This window comes from Typopeltis vanoorti, chromosome 2, assembly GCF_054136105.1.
Source record: "Typopeltis vanoorti isolate ZY-2024b chromosome 2, IOZ_Tvanoo_1.0, whole genome shotgun sequence".
Lineage (NCBI taxonomy): Eukaryota > Metazoa > Arthropoda > Arachnida > Uropygi > Thelyphonidae > Typopeltis > Typopeltis vanoorti.
In genome coordinates this window covers 55011593-55031450 of record NC_143550.1, presented here as the reverse complement: position 1 = coordinate 55031450, position 19858 = coordinate 55011593, and the positions used below count along the sequence as shown (strand labels likewise).

Sequence of the window (19858 nt, the reverse complement as noted above, 5' to 3'; positions counted from 1 at the left end):
TTTCATACTGAAAATAACAGTACATCCTCAGTATAGAACAAACAGTTAAAAGGAATGGAATACAAAGTATAGAACGGTCGGTGGATCACCATATAAATTGTTGCCGGTTGCCAGAAGATTAATTACTAAATTATTATTAAATAATTCTTAAAGATAATAAATTCATTGATGGTTGCATAAAATAAGAGTCTCCCAAACTTTTAGGGGAGAGAGAGAGAGAGAGAGAGAGAGAGACAATCATTTCGATTTAAATTTGGCCGATGTAAGAGGGCTTCGCAACTTTCTTTAAAAAGGCATTCATATTTATATCTACATCTGTGGAGAAGACAAGCTTTATCTGAATATTATGATTAGTGTCAATGCTATGTTGTGCTAGACCAGACTTATGAGGTTGCATGTATTCGATATAATATTGATGTTCCTTCATTCTTTTTTCCACAGAATGGCTTGTTTATCCAAAATAAGATACGTTGCATTCACATGCTATCTGGTAAACACCAGCTAATGATAAAGGTGACAGTTTGTCTTTTGTAGATGGCAACAAGTGAGAAATTTTGTTGATAGGAAAATATGTGGGAATAAGATGTTACTTCTTCAAAATTCTGCCTATAGGTTCTGAGATGCCTGAAATTTAAGGGATTGAAACTCTGCAGTCTGTTGAAGAATCCTGAGGTGCTGGAACATAGGAGTCAAATATTTGCTGGATTTGATTGGGGTTGTAACCATTAGATTCTATTAACTTTTTTACAGTGAAAAGTTCTTGTTGTAAGTTTAATGGAGAGGAGCACACTTTATGTGCTCTATTAATTAAAGATTTGATAATGCCAATTTTTTGAGGTGTGATGAGCAGACTTTTGATGAATGTATCTTCCAGTAAAAGAAGGTTTTCAATAGATGCTTGTAGACAAAGTACCAGAGGATGAGCGTGTAAGAAGGATGTCCAAGAATGGTAAACTACCAGACTTTTCTTCTTCCATGATGAACGGAATGTGTGGGTGAAGGCTATTTATCTGTTGTAGAAATGTGGCAAGTTCCTCTTCAGCACGTGGCCAAATAGCAAAAACATCATCGACATAACGAAACCAAAGAGAGGGTTGGGGATGAATGGATGAGAACAAGGTGTCTTCTAGATGTTTCAAAAAATAGTTTGCCAAAGGTGGAGACAGAGGGCTACCCATGGCAGTACCTTCAACTTGTTTGTAGATCTTGTTTTTACAGCTGAAATAACCTGAATGTATAACGAATTCAAATATCTTTGCAATATCCGGAGGGTAATCATCATATAATAAGTTGATCGTGTCAGCTAATGGAATATTGGTAAAAAGGGAAACAATATCAAAACTGACTAATAAGTCAGATTCTTTGATTTGAACATCCTTGATTTTTTCAAGAAAATGTGTCGAATTTTTGATGTAAGATCTAGAATGTCCATTAAGGGCAGTTAATGAACATGACAAAAATTTAGCAATTTGATAAGTGGGAGAGTCAATACAATTTATGATAGGTCTTACTGGATAACCTTTATGGATTTTTGGGAGGCCATATAAGCGAGGAGTTCTTCCAAAATGAGTGTGCAGTTTATCCACGAAGTTTTGATCCCAACTGATAACTTCATCAAGCAACTTATTTAATTGTTTAATTTGCGAATTTGTAGGATTATGATTGATTTCTTGATATGTGGAGGTATCTTGTAAGAGGTTGGTTACTTTACTTAAATTAAGGGGATATTAAATCCCACATAGTTTTAAAACCGAATAAGAAACTCAAAGATCGGAATCAGAGAGTTTCTTGCCGAATATAGTAAACTATAAAGTATCGACGACACTAGCGTTAGCCAATGCAAGTGATCCTAGTACGTAGTACAATACCGGGCACCTCGTTGGAAAGGTGGGGGAAGTTCAGATCGCTATTCTTAGGTATTTTCCATAATGTAAAAACACATTTCCTAGGAAATGTATGCTGTTATTGCATTATGGAGGGAGGTCACTACCCAGACCGGTTTCAGCCTTTTTTGAGGCTTCATCAGTGAGTAGCTAGACCTAATACCAAAGTGTATAGCGAAAAGAACTTATGTACTCTGCGAACGAGTTTTCCAAACAGGTGCAACCATTAAGTTACTTAAGTATAAAGAGCTAATAAGCTTCATTTCGGCAATGAAAACATTACTTAAATTAAGGGGATATTAAATCCCACATAGTTTTAAAACCGAATAAGAAACTCAAAGATCGGAATCAGAGAGTTTCTTGCCGAATATAGTAAACTATAAAGTATCGGCGACACTAGCGTTAGCCAATGCAAGTGATCCTAGTATGTAGTACAATACCGGGCACCTCGTTGCACTGATGAAGCCTCAAAAAAGGCTGAAACCGGTCTGGGTAGTGACCTCCCACCATAATGTAATAACAGCATACATTTCCTAGGAAATGTATTTTTACATTATGGAAAATACCAAGATTAGCGATCAGAACTTTCCCCACCTTTGCAACGAGTTGCCTGAGATTGTACTACGTACTAGGACTACTTGCATTAGCTCATGCTAGTAACCACCGATACTTTTATAGTTTACTATATTCAGCATGAAACTCTCTGATTCCAATCTTTGAGTTTCTTATTCGGTTTTAAAACTATGTGGGATTTAATATCCCCTTAATTTAAGTAATGTTTTCATTGCCGAAATGAAGCTTATTAGCTCTTTATACTTAACTTAATGGTTGCACCTGTTTGGAAAACTTGTTCGCAGAGTACATAAGTTCTTTTCGCTATACACTTTGGTATTAGGTCTAGCTACTCACTGATGAAGCCTCAAAAAAGGCTGAAACCGGTCTGGGTAGTGACCTCCCTCCATAATGTAATAACAGCATACATTTCCTAGGAAATGTGTTTTTACATTATGGAAAATACCTAAGAATAGCGATCTGAACTTCCCCCACCTTTGCAACGAGGTGCCCGGTATTGTACTACGTACTAGGATCACTTGCATTGGCTAACGCTAGTGTCGCCGATACTTTATAGTTTACTATATTCGGCAAGAAACTCTCTGATTCCGATCTTTGAGTTTCTTATTCGGTTTTAAAACTATGTGGGATTTAATATCCCCTTAATTTAAGTAATGTTTTCATTGCCGAAATGAAGCTTATTAGCTCTTTATACTTAAGGTTGGTTACTTTTTTCTCATAGTCTTATCATGATCAACAGCTTTTCCTTTATTGGCTTTTGAAATAGATATTTCATTTTTTTTTTTTCCCTTAATGAAGTTAGCCATTGGATTTCAGCACTCTTTTTTTTATGCAACCATTAATGAATTTATTATCTTTAAAGAATTATTTAATAATAATTTAGTAATTAATCTTCTGGTACACGGCAACAATTTATTTGGTGATCCACCGACTGTTCTGTATTTTGTATTCCATTCCTTTTAACTGTTTGTTCTACACTGAGGATGTACTGTTATTTTCAGTAAGAAATATTTGTATACCTTTATTTAATTAAAGTTATTACTGTGGTCTATATGTGCTCTATTATTAACAAAATGGAGCGTAAAACAGATGACAGAGTCAGAACAGTGAAGAATGGAAGATGAGCAGAGGTAATAAGATTATACAGAATTTACCACATTAAGCAAAAGATGTAGAGAAAGCAAAAACATAAAGAGAATGGTTTCAAAGAAAGAAAACTATGTAAGCATAATCCTTTCCACAGAAAGGATATAGCATGAAGATTCAATGCTTATGCATGTGCTGGATAAGTGAATAAAGTGTGTTTTCTAAGAGCAAAAATTCATACCCATGAAATTGATATGAGAGAAGAAAAGAAATAAAAATATTGTTAAGTAAGTGAAATAAAAGAGCAGGGGAATTCAGATTGCATGTTTCTGGAGTATAATAAGCATGCTAGGACTTGAGACACATTGTTTTCCAATTCCTAGAAATTCCAGGAACATATATGCAATTTGGCTCATGAATAAATGGTATGATTACAGCAGAATAAATCTTCACTCCAACTTTCTATATCCAAATTCTTATTATTAATTCTTATTCTTATTATCCCAAATTCTTCCATTCATAAGTCCACACTATTTTGAATATCAATTGAAGAAATTTTTTTTCTGGGTATATGAACTAACCATAAAGAAAAAATGTTTGCATCATATCAATGAACAACAAGACTGAAATATGTTATTTCCAATACTGGTCTGTTTATTCAAAGTAAGGCTAAAACGGTGGTCAGTTTTGTTAATTCTTTCATTTTTGATATGCACTCCTCTTTATGTTCACAGATGTTCAAAGTTAACTTTAAGATACGTGACTGGTTCTTTGGTAATATATAATTCTGCTTTGAAACTGATTTGCATTTAAAAGAATTATTGGCAATTGTTCAAATTGAGATTCCACCTTCAGGGCCAATCCAGATACAATCTCATTTGATTTTGTTTTGCATAAGTAAGCATAAAATTCTTATTATTACGAGAGACTTTCAAGGAGTCAGGAACTCACTGAGAGAGACCATACTTTTTGCACCAGCTGTCACACCTGTTCTTGAATTCATTCACTCTACTTGCACACACAACATCCAATGGAAAATTATGCTTTTGATCTCATCCTTATTATAGCCTGGTAGATGTAAGCAGAAATTTGAGCATGAGGTTAAATTTTTAACTAGCTGAGTTCACTATCGTCATAATGTGAATCATAATTCACATTATGACGAATTACTCCCACTGCTTGTGCATGTTTGGGAGTGATGAATGGATGTTCACTATGCCAAAACAAGCAGTGGGACATTCCATGATTTTAGAATGAAAGAGGAATATACATATATTCAGATTATCACATTTAGCTTATACTACTACTTCATAAGGCAGGTATAGAGCTCAATGTATGCACATCTACTTGTGTCCTAATGTAATTGAATGTACATCTGTATGCTATCAGTGGAATATGAAGAAATTAAAGACTTCAAAAAAGGTGTTTATCTTGGACAGATGCCACATCAGCTAGCCTATCCTTTGTGACAAGAGTTGACACACTCTTCAGATCAGGCACAACCATAAATTTAATTTTCATGTATAAACTGAAGAGTGAACAAATAATTAGATCATCAGGTATTGTTACTTATGCTTCAAGTATAGTAAGATTATTTATGTCAAATTTATTAATAAGCAAGAAACACATACATGTAAGAAATATTTAATTTTTCGTTTAAAAAATTATCTAATTCAAAATTGAACTTACAATATCAAAAGACATCGAGAATGACGAATTACTCCCCAGATAAGAATAAGGCACAAGATAATCAAGAGGCCAAGTACAGCAATTGTAACTGGCCACCTGTATTAAAATAAATATTAATTATTCTGAGAATGCTTTTTTTTAATTAAGATTGCAGCAACTGATATTTTGATAACCATATATTTTTCTAATGAAATTGTAATGATCAAAACTGGAACTTCAAAAATATAGTACAAACTGCCCATAATAAAATAAATAAATAAAGCAACCCAGCTCATGTGGATGTCACATCTCTACTTCCTAATGATGAATATCTAATCCCATGAAGTGATATAATACCTATACTACTAAATAATATATAATAACTAAATAGTTAAGGAATTCACAGCATACACTAGAAATATAAATTAAATCAACTTTTTATTATTATTATTCTTATTATTATTGTTGTTCCGGGCAACTCTAAGGAGTCGACAGACTCATCGAGGGAGGCCGTAACATCATGTCAAGAACAACTATTCGACATTCACACAGTATCTATCATACCTTGCCTTGAACTCATTCACAGTCGTAGCACCCACAACAGACTCTGGAAGCTTATTCCACTCATTCACTACTCTCCAAGTAAAAAACCTAGCTCTAACACTCTTGCCCAGCTTCCATTCATGGCCCCTAGTCCTCCCACCACCAGTCATATTTTCAAAAATATCTTCTGGATCAATCTTATAGAAACCCTTCAGTAATTTGAATGTCTCAATCATATCATCCCTCCTTCACCTATCGACCAATTTCTGCAACCCACAAATCTTCACCCTATTCTCATAAGGTTCATTCCACAGACCTGCTATCATCTTGGTCACTCGTCTCTGTATCCTCTCCACTTCCTCCCCATCACTCCCCTTTAATATATACTTTCCGATATTTCAGCAACGTCACATTGCCATCTTCATGGGAAGATAAACACACATGCACGCAAGTACTACATAACAGCAAATGAGAAATGAAGCAAGGAAGCTACCATTTTCCTAAAGTCCTGATGGTGCCCCCCCTGGCAGGCTATATTAGGTGTTCTTGGCCTTTGGGCTGAAGTTCTTCTGATATATGTTTCCCAAATTTGGGGCAGTCTCGTGCATCCAAATTTCTTAAGGTTTGGCATGTTCCTAAGGGCTGAGGCTGATTCCATGAATAGTCTTTCATATTTGAATTTGCTGCGGTGTATTACTGTGGCTGTCTTCCACCTTATTCTGTGGAGAGTATCCAGAGCATGATCTGCAAACCCAGATGGCTCTACTGGTGAAATTGGATGTAGTCCTTGTGTTCTGAGATTCTGATATTTGCTGTCCTGCCTGTTTGGCCAAATTAGGACAATTTCAAGCAAGGGACCTGGTATACACCAGGTGGGTCTAGGGGAAGTGGTTGGTCTTTAGTGGAGTGGATAAGGGATGCCAATTTTCTATATGGTCTGTAACATGACTGGACCTCTTGTTACAGACCATATAGAAAATTGGCATCCCTTATCCACTCCACTCAAGACCAACCACTTCCCCTAGACCTACTTGGTGTATACTGGGTTCCTTGCAGCTGTAAATTGTCCTACTTTGGCCAAACAGGCAGGACAGCAAATATCAGAATCTCAGAACACAAGGACTACATCCGATTTCACCAGTACAGCCACTCTGGGCTTGCAGACCATGCTCTGGATACTCGCCACAGAATAAGGTGGAAGACAGTCACAGTAATATACTGCAGCAAGTTCAAATATGAAAGACTATTCATGGAATCAGCCTCAGCCCTTAGAACATGCCAAACCTTAACAAATTTGGATGCATGAGACTGCCCCAAATTTGGGAAACATATATCAGAAGAACTTCAGCCCAAAGGCCAAGAACACCTAATATAGCCTGTCAGGAGCACCATCAGGACTTTAGGAAAAAGGTAGCTTCCTCGCTTCTTTTCTCATTTTCTGTTATGTGGTACTTGCATGCACGTGTCTTTATCTTAAGTTCCCATGAAGATGGCACGTTGCCGAAATATCAGAAAGTATATATTAAAGTTGATTTAATTTATATTTCTAGTGTACGCTGTCAATTCCTTAAGTATTTAGTTATCATTTAGCCAGCATATAAGCCCTTCTACAAGAATAAATAATATATAATACCTATACTACTAGATAAAAGAGGTAATCAGTTACATATGAGTTACTGAATCGAGATATAAAAATAAAAAAATAAAATAAAAAATAAACACTTGGGTGTCCATTTCTGCTCAAGGTGTACTTCTTATTTATCCAGCTCTTGCTGGATAAATAAGAAGTACACCTTGAGCAGAAATGGACACCGAGTGGTTTTTTTTTTAATTTTTTTTAACTATTATCATCATCAAATTCCTGATATGTACTCTCAGGATATGATAGTACTGTATGAAAAACTTACATCATTACTAACTTCTTATCTACAATTTTCCTTCAAATCAATCAGACTTCAACATTATCAGATCTTATATTTCTGTCTTCTAAGGCACTTTTTACAGTATCAATCCACCTATTTCTTGGTCTTCCTCTGGGACTTTTGTCTGCCAACCTGGAAAAGAACACTTGTTTTGCTAATCTTTCCTCTCCCATTCTGTTTAACCTTCCTACCGGCTAGGACGTCTATAGACGTCCAACTTAATCTGGATAAGATTCAGCCCACCTGTTTAAAGAACCTGGATAAGAAGTGCAATTTGACTGTCATGTCCATTAGAAGGTGTGATAAACCCTCACGCTGAAGAGAAAGGTTAATCGGATTATCTCCCGTTCGTAGCTGCCTCTCAGTTGCCTATAACAAGAAACGGACTTTCTTGTTCCATGCTGGTGAACTGGATTTTAGTTATATATGATAGAATAAAAGAGAAATTATTTATATTTTTGTTTTCTTTTTTTATTGTACAATAAAATTTTAATTTCTGGACAAAATAAAGGTCTTGCATAATTTCTTCACTTAACCAATTTAATTTTTTATTATTTTTTCGCTAATTTTTTTTCTAATCGCTACTAGACAAAAGATTTTTCTTTGTTCTCGAAGAAATTAATTCACGATAATTATTTGGAATATTCTTTTAAAAAAAGAAAAGAAAACCGGCTGCCGACGTTCCAGATTATATTAATTTTATTTTTGTACAAAGCCATCGAAATCGAATAATACTTAACAGATTTCCTTTAGGACACGCTTGAGCAACTTTGCTTTATAGAGAATAACATGAAATTCTTTAATCATATTACTAAATTTTTTCTTCATGTTGTATAGTAATCTGTACTTTCACTTTCTTGGTTTCCTTGTATAATTGGTCATTACAAAATGAAATTAACAGTTATGATTTAAATTTATATTTTCTGCATAATTCAGATATTTTATTCTCCAATTTTTAAAGTAAGCGATACATTTGCTTATTTTTATCATTCAAAATATGTATATCAAATGTGAAATTTCATTTCCATATTTTTACAATAGAATTGAACTTTATTTCGCCTCTGATAGTTTAACCCCCCCCCCCCCCCGTTGCATTACTATCACACACCCGAAAACTGTTATGAAACATAGGTACAGTTTTTATTTAATTCGTTATTTTTCTCTAGTAATTGTTCCACATAACTTTAATTTTTCGATACTGAAACTATGTGGTGATTATTATAAATTAGCAAATTATAAATCAGACAATATACATATTTCCTGATTATTATAAATCAGGAAATTATGTTATATTCGGATACAGGTGAAATTAATATTTAAAATCACTGTCATCCTTCAAATGCAATATCAGAATAAAGAAAGTGAAAAACCCGAAGTTTCGAAATACATTTCGAAAGCCAGCTCTCTAAATGTATTGGTCTACAGACTGGATTCTGAACACGCCAATGTTTCGTGATGTTATGACTGAAAAACAATTCAATCTCATCATGAAGTATTTGCATTTTCAGAATAAGGAAGAATACGATCAGGCAACACATCCTTGCCCAGTCCTCAACAAAATTTATGATTTTCTGATGAAAATCCGTCAAAAATGTAGATCACTTTACATTCCTGAGAGAGACTTGTGTATCGATGAAAGCCATATGCCATTCAAAGGTGGACTGAAATGTAAGCAGTATATTCCCAAAAAGAAAGCGAAGTATGGAGTAAAATTTTTTATGCTTTGTGAATCGGAAAGTGGATAGCTTTGGGATTTCAAACCTTATACGGGAAAGCAAACTGTAATCGAGCACGATAAATATTCGGATCTCCCCCTTGTCGATGCGTGCAGTAATGCAGTTACTAGACTCTTTACTGGGGAAAGGTTACTGCATTATAATGGATAATTACTATATATGTGTCCTGAACTCGCTGATTTGCTTTTACAGCATCTTACAGATAGTTATGGTACTGTAAATGCAAAAAGGCGAGATATGCCTCCAGATCTGGCTTCAGGAAAGCTATCGAAGGGGGAAATCCGAACTTATCAGCGAGGGAAAGTCTTTGCACTACGTTGGAAAGACAAAAAAGATGTTTTTCTGCTATCTTCCCTGTACAATCCATCAGCGGAATCCGTGGAGAAGCATGGTTTGAAGAAAGAAAAACCCATTGCTGTGTGTGCATACAACGACACTATGAGTTGAGTCGACAGGTACGATCAGCAGCTATCATTCTACTCTGTAATGAGGAAACAGCATAAAAAATATTACAATCTAGTGTTCGGACATGTTATTTGAATTTTGAAGTGTTTGGATTTTGTTATTTGGAACAGTATCCTCCTGTACAAGAAAAAATGTTTGTCTACCATAACATATCTAGAATACAGAATAGAAATTGCGAAAGCATTGCTGCATGCACATGCACCTTCTTCAGCAAGCAGAAAAACAGGAAATCCTATCAGACATCTGAGGTTGAACGCTGCTAACTCCAGCCATTATCCCGAAAATCTACCACCAACGGCTAATAAAAAAATAAACCTCAACGCAAATATTATGTATGTAATAAAAAAAATATCAGAAAGGAAACAAAAATCTGGTGCCCTGAGTATAAAACTGCTTTGTATGTTTACCCTTGCTTCAAGGTGTTCCACGCTGTTCAAGAATTTTAAATTCTGAACAGTATGAAATAAAAAATGTTTGTTTTCAAGGCAATCAAAACAGTCCTTTTCAGGACTACAAATATTGATAGAGGGATACCTGAATGAACTGTTTCCTTTTCATCTTGAAGGCTAATTTTTAAGTTCTCTTTATGACACAGAGAAACTGGAAAGAGTATTCCAGGTAAAGTATTTCATCAAAACAATAAAAAATAATGAAATAAAATCTACCCTATATATATATAAAATGATAAGCTTTTTTATGTCATGTTTATTGAAACGTTTTGAAACTCAGGGGCTACCCTGAGCGTCGAGTCTTCAAAATTCGAGTCATCAGAATTCAGGGGCTGAACCCCCTTTCGAGTTATCACAATTGAAGGAGAACTGGTCTACCATACCGGAACACGGGGGGTTGGGCATAGCCCCCCTAGTTAATAAATGAAATATATAAATAATAACGGGAACATTTTCACCTTGCCAACACTCAACATTGATGTGATATGGGTTCCAAATTTCTTGTTTAGGAGATATATATATATATATTACAAAGTTTTGTAATAAAAATTTCTGCAACAATGAAGTTTGGCAGAATCAACAATATTATTACCACCGTATTTCTGTTTCTCGTGTGGGAGAAAAACGTTAAAATGTCACTCTTATAATTATATGAGATGTTATAATGGCAAAAATAGTAAGAAAAAAGTCATTTGCAGTTTCTCTTCAAAACACAAAGAAAGAACATTGTAAATTCAGCCAGTGGAAAAGAAAAGACTACATATTTTTCTCCTGTTATCTGATTTTTTTTCTTATAGTTCAAAGAAGAAATCACTGCATATAACATGAAGTCTGCAGGAGGGAAAAAAATCTGGAAATTGGTTACATTATAACGAAAAGAGAAATCATGTCAGAAAAATTATTCACGTATGATTCTAATCTGCACATCGCCGCCGCGCTTGGCCGCACGAAGGAAGACTTGGTTTCGAGTCTAGTCGACGACTAGAGGAAATTTTTCTAAGCCTTTTTTCGACCGGTTCCCGAGTTAGTCGATCTCTGGCACGGGCAAGCAGGTTTTTCCTCCCGGAAACTCGGGTTTTTCGTCCTGTAAACTCAAGAAAATCGACCGTAGAACCCACATTATTTCAGACATTAAATATATGGTGTTAGGGTTAGGGACCACGAGATGGCGGCACATTTGAGCCGTCTCTCTTCACTGCGTACCGCTTAATTAGTGATAGCCTTGGGCCATCTGTCTCTGATTGGGTACCAGTGGAGATTGAACTGCCCACTCAGTCTCCAAAAGTTAGATAGGGCTAAATGGCCTCGCCTACTCCCGTATACGAAAATTAAAAAAAAAAAAAGGCGTTAGCTGATTTTTTTTTTATATGATTCTAATCTCAGCAGACATAACATTTTCTTCTAGATTAGATATCTAAAGTAACTGAACCTTTGCTACTATTTTACACTAAAATGAATGGGTATGTTCCCCAAGTGATTTACGTTTGTAACAGCTGTCTTGCGAACGATTTATGAAATAAATTATCTGAAATATCCGCAGATTGCTTAGGTCTATATCCCCCCCCCCCCAAAAAAAAGAAGATTATGAAACGCATATGCAGCTTTTCTTTGAAAATAATTCAAATCCTCATTTCAAGATAATTGTATGATTTAATTTCTAATTTTTGATAATAAAAGTGAAACTGATCATTATAAATTAAGCAATTATTTTGGCATAAATAATGTATAAGCATGTAAACGAAATATCAGTATTTCTGTTAGAATATAGGTAATCAACAATTGAAAAGGAAACAAGACATTCTTGACATATTCTGCACTACAGCCTGGGGGAACTTTAGTGTTCTCCCCCTTTCTTCTCAATAGCACTGAGAGTAATAAGCCTTCAACTTTTCCTCCAGCTAAGAGGGTATTTAGAAGACGTAGATTATTTCAGAAATAGCTTCCAGCAGCAGAAGTATTATTTAGATTTTTTTAAAGAAAAACAAACAAAAATAATACTACTGAACTTTCTTTTGTGTGGTATGCATATAAACAATTTTGCATAGTGAAAATATAGCATATTATTTCTAAAATTTCACATAATTTCAGCGGACAGTAGAACAGCTGGTTTTAGATTGCAAATAAATAGAACAGAATTAGAAGTTTCACAATACAATCTGATTGCCGTATATCTTTTGTCAAAATGGTAAAATGAAGTAATTGATTTTGAATGCTGTCTAGAAAAGCATTCAAACCTGTGAGTTCTAGGAGAGTATAAGGAGGGGGGGGGAAAGCATTAGAAAATCTTCAAAATGAAAAAGAATTTTGAATCATTCCGTATATGATATTTTTCCCATTATACTTTCAACATATCTACGAGGATGTGCACTAGATATTATCGTAATATGCATAATACAAATAAATAAATAAATAAATAAATGACGAATGCGAAGAATCACTGCTAAAATATCATTGGATATAAATTTTTGATACCAAAAAGACACACAATCGGAAATCGAGTAATGCAATGTAGCATTTTAACATTTTTTTTTTATTTTGTCTTTATGAATAACAAAAAATCGTTTCTAAAACTGAAATGTGATGATCCATATAATGCTATTTCACTAGAAACGAAAGAAAAAGGACATATTTAATTCAATAAATATTATTTAAAAATATAAATATTTGACATAATATTTTCAAAGCAAACATTTGAAAATTTTAAAATTCAAAAAAAAATTATTCAATTATTATACGTAAAGTGAAAGAACAATCAGTGCATCTCTTCCGGTGCACTGATTTGTAGAATAAAATACACCAAATTCACTATCACTAAATAGATTCATTGCAAAAGCTGATCAGTGGGCATTTCAGGATTGATTTTTTTTTTCGCATATATGAAATTGGTTTCAATTTTTGGGAAGAGACACAATAAATCATTTTAGAGGCAAGAAAGGTCAAATAACTTAGGACAGTAAATGAAATTCTAAGCAAAACAATAGACGTAAAGACAGGGAGAGGGGACACAAAGGTCACTCAGCAACAGTTAATCCAATAATGCTATAGAATAGCCGTAACGAGATTAACGGCGGAGGAAGGTAATGGCATGATAAAAGGTAGAATGCCGACGAAATTTTGATCCATGAAAAAAGCTAGGGAGTGTTGAATATTTCATCCACACCGGCCGGTTAGGGGGTTAAGCAACCATACCACCTGAGATTAGCTCTGCTAACATATTCCTGGATGCTAATAATATTAATTTCTTTCCTAGTGTCCTCATTTTTAGTATGGCCACTGATGCTATCTGTTCACCACTCTAATCTTTCTCAGGGCTCTCATATCTGTGGTCTCTAGTCTTTGGTCAAGTGTTTTATTTCTAACCCAGCTCTCAAATCCATAAGTTAAAATTGGTTTGAACACTGTCTTGTATACAGCTAATTTAGTGTTTTGACTACTTTCTCTCTCTTATTCCATATAAATTTATTCAGTTGACTTCCTACCATACCAGTTTTATTGATTCTGTTATCTATTTCCATATTTAATTTATTGTCTTCACTAAAAATCGTGCCTAAGTAGCTGAAATGTTTTACTTGTTCTATAGGTTCTCCATTCACAATGCAGTTGATATTTTCAATGTTAGTGACTATTATCATTGTCTTTATCTTGTCATTGCTGACCTTCATACAGTGGTGGCCCGTACATAAGCACTGTGACACTGCAGCACTCCCAAGGAAAAAATGAAAAATTTTAATTTTGTTTGTGTTTATAAATAATAACAATGCTCACAACATTATATAAATGCAATACAACATGCTAAAGATTACAGCTTATGTTTTGACATTGGCTGAATAGTTAATAATTGGAATTGTTCGATTAACACTTAAGATTACAAAACAAATGCACTGCGATTTAACGCCGATATTCGTTGGCGCTTGTCATTGCAAGCACCAACGAATATTTTTACACTGCCAACTTTGGGCAGTGTAAAAATACACTGCCCAAAAGGCAGTGTATTTTTAGTATCCTTACGCATGTTATTTCTGTGAGATATGAAATGTTTATTATTGGTGTGTGTGCGTGGTGAACTATTTTTTGTCAATATTATTTTATTTTGTTAAAATAACATATACTTATTTATTTATTATAGATACAAGGCTGAATTATGATGAGTGTCACTGTTGAAAATATGAAAAGAATTATATTTTTTCAATTATCATTACACGAAACAAATGCACCGCGATCTAACACTGATGATATTCGTTTTGCAATAGCAATGCTATTGATATGAAACTTTTATTATTGGTGTTTGTTCGTGGTGAGGATGAAATATTTTTAATAAAACAATTTTTAATATGTAAATTTATTTATTAATAAATTCGTTACTGATTAGAATTTTTTTTTTTTTTTTGTATATGCAGCACCCCCACTTAAAATTTTCATTGGCTGCCACTGCCTTCATACCAAATCTATCACAAGAGTTATTCAATTTAGTCAGCGAATCTTGCAGACTTGTAGCAGATTTATTGAGAATTATAACATCATCTGCATAGAGTAAAGAGCTGAGATTATCATCTCCAATTTTGATATCAGGTTTAATACCACTTCATAATGTGATCCATATAGATAATGAATAACAGGAGATGATGCACATCTTTGTCTGACACCAGATTTAACATTAAACCAACTTCCTGTACTTCCTTCAATTCTAACTGCTGACTTATAAACTCAAATAAAGACTAAGTATTGCTTGATATAATGCTCTATTGACACCATGCAACTGTAGAACTCTGAACAGCTTCTCTCTCTCTCTCTCTCTTGGCACCCTGTCATACGCCTTTTCCAGATCTACAAAACTTAAATACAGTTCTTTGTTATATTCCCACGATTTCTCAACTATTTGTCGTAATCTGAAAATTTGATTCTGACAGCCTCTATTTGGCCTGAATTCAGTTTGTTCTTCACCAAGCTTGCCTTCCAAAATCCTTCTCAACCGTTTCTCAAGTATACTTGAATAAATCTTACTAGGAACACCCAGTAAGCCTCTAATTCTTACATTCAGTTTTATTTCCCTTTTTATATATGGGTACTATGAGAGTTCTACTCCAATCTGGAATTTGTCCCTCTATCCATGCCTAATGAACTATGCTGTGCAGCCACTGTAAGACTTTTATACCTCCATACTTGAGCATTTGTGTTCGAAATCATCTACACCCGCTGCCTTTCCACATTTCAGGCTTTTCATGGCTTTTTCTACTTCAAGTATGGATATATATATATATATATATATATATTCCTGATTGCATGCCTGTTGAGTGTTTTTTAACATTGTGCTGTGAGTGATTGTTTCGTTTAAAATTTTTTGAAGTGATTACTCCTTACATCAAGGATATCTTTTTCACCAGTTTTCATGTCACCTTTATCATCCCTAATTCCTTTTACAGCACTCTTTCCAACATTTCTGAGCTTTTTCAACAGCCCCCAGAATATTTTGCCATCTTCTTGATATTTATTTTCTATGTTCTTGTGAAATGTCTTTCCATGACTTTCGTTTAGCTGGTTGTACACAGTGTTTAGTTTTCTTACAGTTGTCTCTGTATTCTCTAAGAGTACAAGCTGACTTATTTGCCAGGAACTTTTGATATGCTTTCTTGTTTTCTTTCACTGCCTCTTTAACTTCCTGTGTCCACCATGCAGTTCTGATTTTGCTATTCTTGCAGACAACCTCACCACATGCCTCTCTGGCTGAAGCAATCAATGTTTTCTTCAGGATTTGCCACTGACTCACTAAGGTTTGGTTCCTCTTCTCAAACTCTTTCATTTTTTCTTGAATAATGTTTGTGTATTTTAGTCTACATTTGAGAGCTACTCAACTTTTATTCACTTTAAAACTTTCTTACATGTTCTTCTTTTCAGTATGAAATTCAATGTTATCCTGCTCAAGACTAAATGTGATCACTTCCAATTTCAAATCCTCTCTACACTCTAGTGTCCTTCACCAGTGGGTAAACATCACTATTAACAATAACATATCAATGGGACTTTTCTTATTTCTTACCTCTTCTCTCCATGTGAATTTGTGCACATTTTTATGTTGGAACATTGTGTTAGTAATAAGCAGTCCATGTCCTGAGCAGAAATCCAACAGGTATTTGCCATGATTATTAGCTTTGCTCTTTTCTCCAAATTTTCCTAAAATATTTTTATATGTCTGACAATTATTTCCTACTCTGCTATTTAGATCCCCAACAACGACCAACTTTTCATTTTTCATTGTGTCAGTTGCTTTTTCTGAAGCCTCAAAATATTCCTCCACTTCTACCTTAGTAGAACCTTCTTGGGACGATAGGCACAAATAAGTCTCATTGTCCAATTCCCCATTCTGATATTTGCCCACATCACTCTACTTGAAACTGCCTGCCATTTAAGAAGATTAGCCTCGTATTTTGTGTTGAATACTATGGCTACTCCTTCCTTTCCCTGATTGTCACTGCCTAAATATAACAATTTGTATCTATTACTCAGAAAATCTCACCAGATTTTGTCTTTTTTGTTTCAGTCATCACTCCTATTATGTAGATCTGGTACTTATCCAATTCCTCAGCTAGATCCATTTCTTTGCCATTCAGGCTTCTTATGCTGATGGTACTGATCTTGAACTCTGGTGACAAGTTGGGTGCGTTTTTGGATTTGTTCCAGTAGCTGACTTTTCGCTGTTCACCCTGGTTCCCTGGCGAAAATAACAGGGGTCATGTTTAACTGGGTGACGCCCCAGCCTGCATGAAATTATATCATGTTGTACCATCGTTTTTTTTTATTTTGGTTTAAGCCAATAAGAATAGAATTTGGCTGGCTAAATCACAAATTGCCAGCCCATCCTCATTCGTTCAGTATCCAGGAAGATACCTAACAGGGTGCACTATGAGATGGTGAGGATTGGACATTAGGTCAGAAGCCCTGGTCGGTTCTCTGCATTCCTTTAAAGGCGATGCGAAGGTCTCCTCTCAGTTGTACAGCTATGATCCTTAAGCATCCCCCCTTTTTTTTTTTTTTTTTTTACTAAGGAAGGCAAAGTGTAAATATGATATGCGTGTTATCAAAAGTAAGACTAAGTAAAAAGGCTAGGCTGCATTAAAGTAATATTGAATATGAGAAGAATATCCTTATAACTGAACAATGACACGATGGGCTGGACTTATACAACAGTTGTAAATATTCTGAAACTTGGAATATTTGTATATTATCAAGACAGCAAGATGAATAGTGTGCTATCATCAGTAAAACCATAAATAGTTATTGGTCAGTGAGAGGATAGGCAATAAAACAGAACCCCAGGGAACTTTGCATTTGTATACAAATGAAAGACTTTGAAAACAAGAACCACACCTTAGAGATTCAGTGGAAATTTAAAAAAAATGACTGAATGAATCAGCCAGGTAGGCATATTAAGATGACACAGTTGTTTGAAAGAATAAAAAACTCTTACTTCCCAGTAGATCCGGGGAGTTAAAGAGACCATCCTGAAATATTAAAGAAAAACAGGGAACAAAGGGGAAAAAAATAAAAATTCTATTGATAGTTTGTAATAAGCAAATTTGCAAGTACCACCCTCATGGGACAGAGGGGGAAAAAATTGCAAAAATTTAAAAATAGCAAAACTCAAATATCATGGGAGGATTTCAATAAAAATATAGAAGATAAATATCAAAAAAGTAGCAAAATGTTTGGCAGGCTACTGATAAAAGCTAAGACATGTTTATTAAGTGAGTAAACTAGTACAGTGAATCCATTATACTAAGTTCTGCCTAATGGAGCCTGTTATATCTTCCAATGAAGATGCAACAGGAATGTCATGCTAGCAGTGAGATTATTTACAGCTAAAAAGAAACAAATGAATCAAAGCTGGATGGATATAATGATAATGAATAACCTGGACTAGAAAGGAAATTGAAAAGAGGAACATTGGACATATTGACACTTGAAGGTAATAATGAGAAGTTGGATATTATGGATATATAGAGGAAAACACACTTTTTTTGGGAACAGCTGGAAATTATTTGAGATAAGATAATCATCTTAGATCTTAATGTGTGTTGGAGAAAGAGAGAGAAAACTGGAAACAGAAAAAGTTTGGGGAAATTTGATTTGGTAAAAGAAATCCACCTCATTCTATGGAACAATCTCCATTTTTCTCCTTAATCACTTGCTCACATATGGCAATGCAGTGGTATAGGTCTTGTAACTTTTCATGTGTGGGATCAACAAAAAAAGGAGACAAGGAAATATGTTATTTCAACTACTGTTCACTGTAATGATGTAATAACATCCTAGATTCTGTTAATAAAAAGGAGAATCAGATGTATCTCGGGGGCACATGACGAAAAACTATACAGAAAATTATACAAACTGCAACAGTATGACACTAAACTATGGGTTACATATTAATAATAAGAGTGAGAGCATTATTTTAAATAGAGATTTTTTTAATTTTATTTTTTAAGGCAAGGTAATTTAATTAAATTTTTAAGAGTGTTATCTGTAGTTTATCAACTGCCTTGCAAACCAGATAGGCTGGTGGGTTGCAGTATGTGCCTCAAAAGGTGGATGATTATAGCAGTCATAACTTATTATAAGCAATTTTAATGCACCACAATAACAGCATCAGATAATGCATTATAAAGTTAGTTATGCTTACCTGATTATTTCAACTTGGTGGATAATAGTAGGAATAGGCTGAATGTCAACTTTCTCTATTTCACCACCAATTTCAATAGCCGAGGAAATTACAGCATGTGTATTATTACGTAAACTGAACAGGGCATTTTCCAGAAGTAAATGCATAGTAATGTTAGCAACAGGAGTCTTAAAAATACTCTCCAGCTTATTAATATCTTTCTTCATGTCATCATCAAGAATAAATTCAATGGTAGCAGTCTATTTGAATTAAAAGAAAGAAAAATTAACATGATATAGAAGAATTTTATCATGGGGGGGGAATAGTTTTAACATTTCACTAACTTAATAAAATAATCATTAATATTAAAATAAGCATGGAAAGGCTTATGTGTTCACAGTAGATGATAATTTATTTTCACAGTATTGATGACAACACAGAATGATAAGAAAATAACTAATATTTATTAACTTATTTGCTGATATTTCGCAGTATTATATCCAGCATCTTCAGCGCACAAAAACAGTTTGTCACAATACATGAAACAACAATTTGCTATAACAGTGGGACTAGTTTAAAAAATTGGACAGCACAAGGAAGTAAAGTCCTAATTAGGCACCATCTATGTTGGAAAAAGATGGTGCCTAATTAGGATTTTAAGATCTAATTAGGACAAGTACTAATTAGATCTTAAAATCATTTTTGGTAAATTTATGCAGCCATACTTGCTGAGGTTTGGAGTATGTTTTAAAGCTTCTGTTGATTCCAAAGACAATCTCTATGACTTTTGTGTAGCATTTTGATTTTCTTCCAATTGATACTGTGTGAAGGTATCCAAGATATGGTCTGCTCAAGGCAGATCTGAAAAGATACATAGAGTGCT

General features: G+C 34.4%; 1 protein-coding gene across 3 annotated transcripts in view; it reads right to left on the bottom strand.

The window, feature by feature from the left end:
* The window catches only part of LOC150109024 (protein tweety-like), a 322889-nt gene that overhangs the window by 232238 nt on the left and 70793 nt on the right, over positions 1–19858 (bottom strand). For all 3 annotated transcript variants that reach the window (XM_090411409.1, XM_090411402.1, XM_090411414.1), the window contains exons 5-6: positions 18997–19235; positions 5232–5327 (exon numbers count right to left, since the gene is read on the bottom strand). In XM_090411409.1, coding sequence (XP_090267535.1) covers positions 5232–5327; positions 18997–19235 — 335 coding nt within the window. The remainder of the gene's footprint in view (positions 1–5231; positions 5328–18996; positions 19236–19858) is intronic.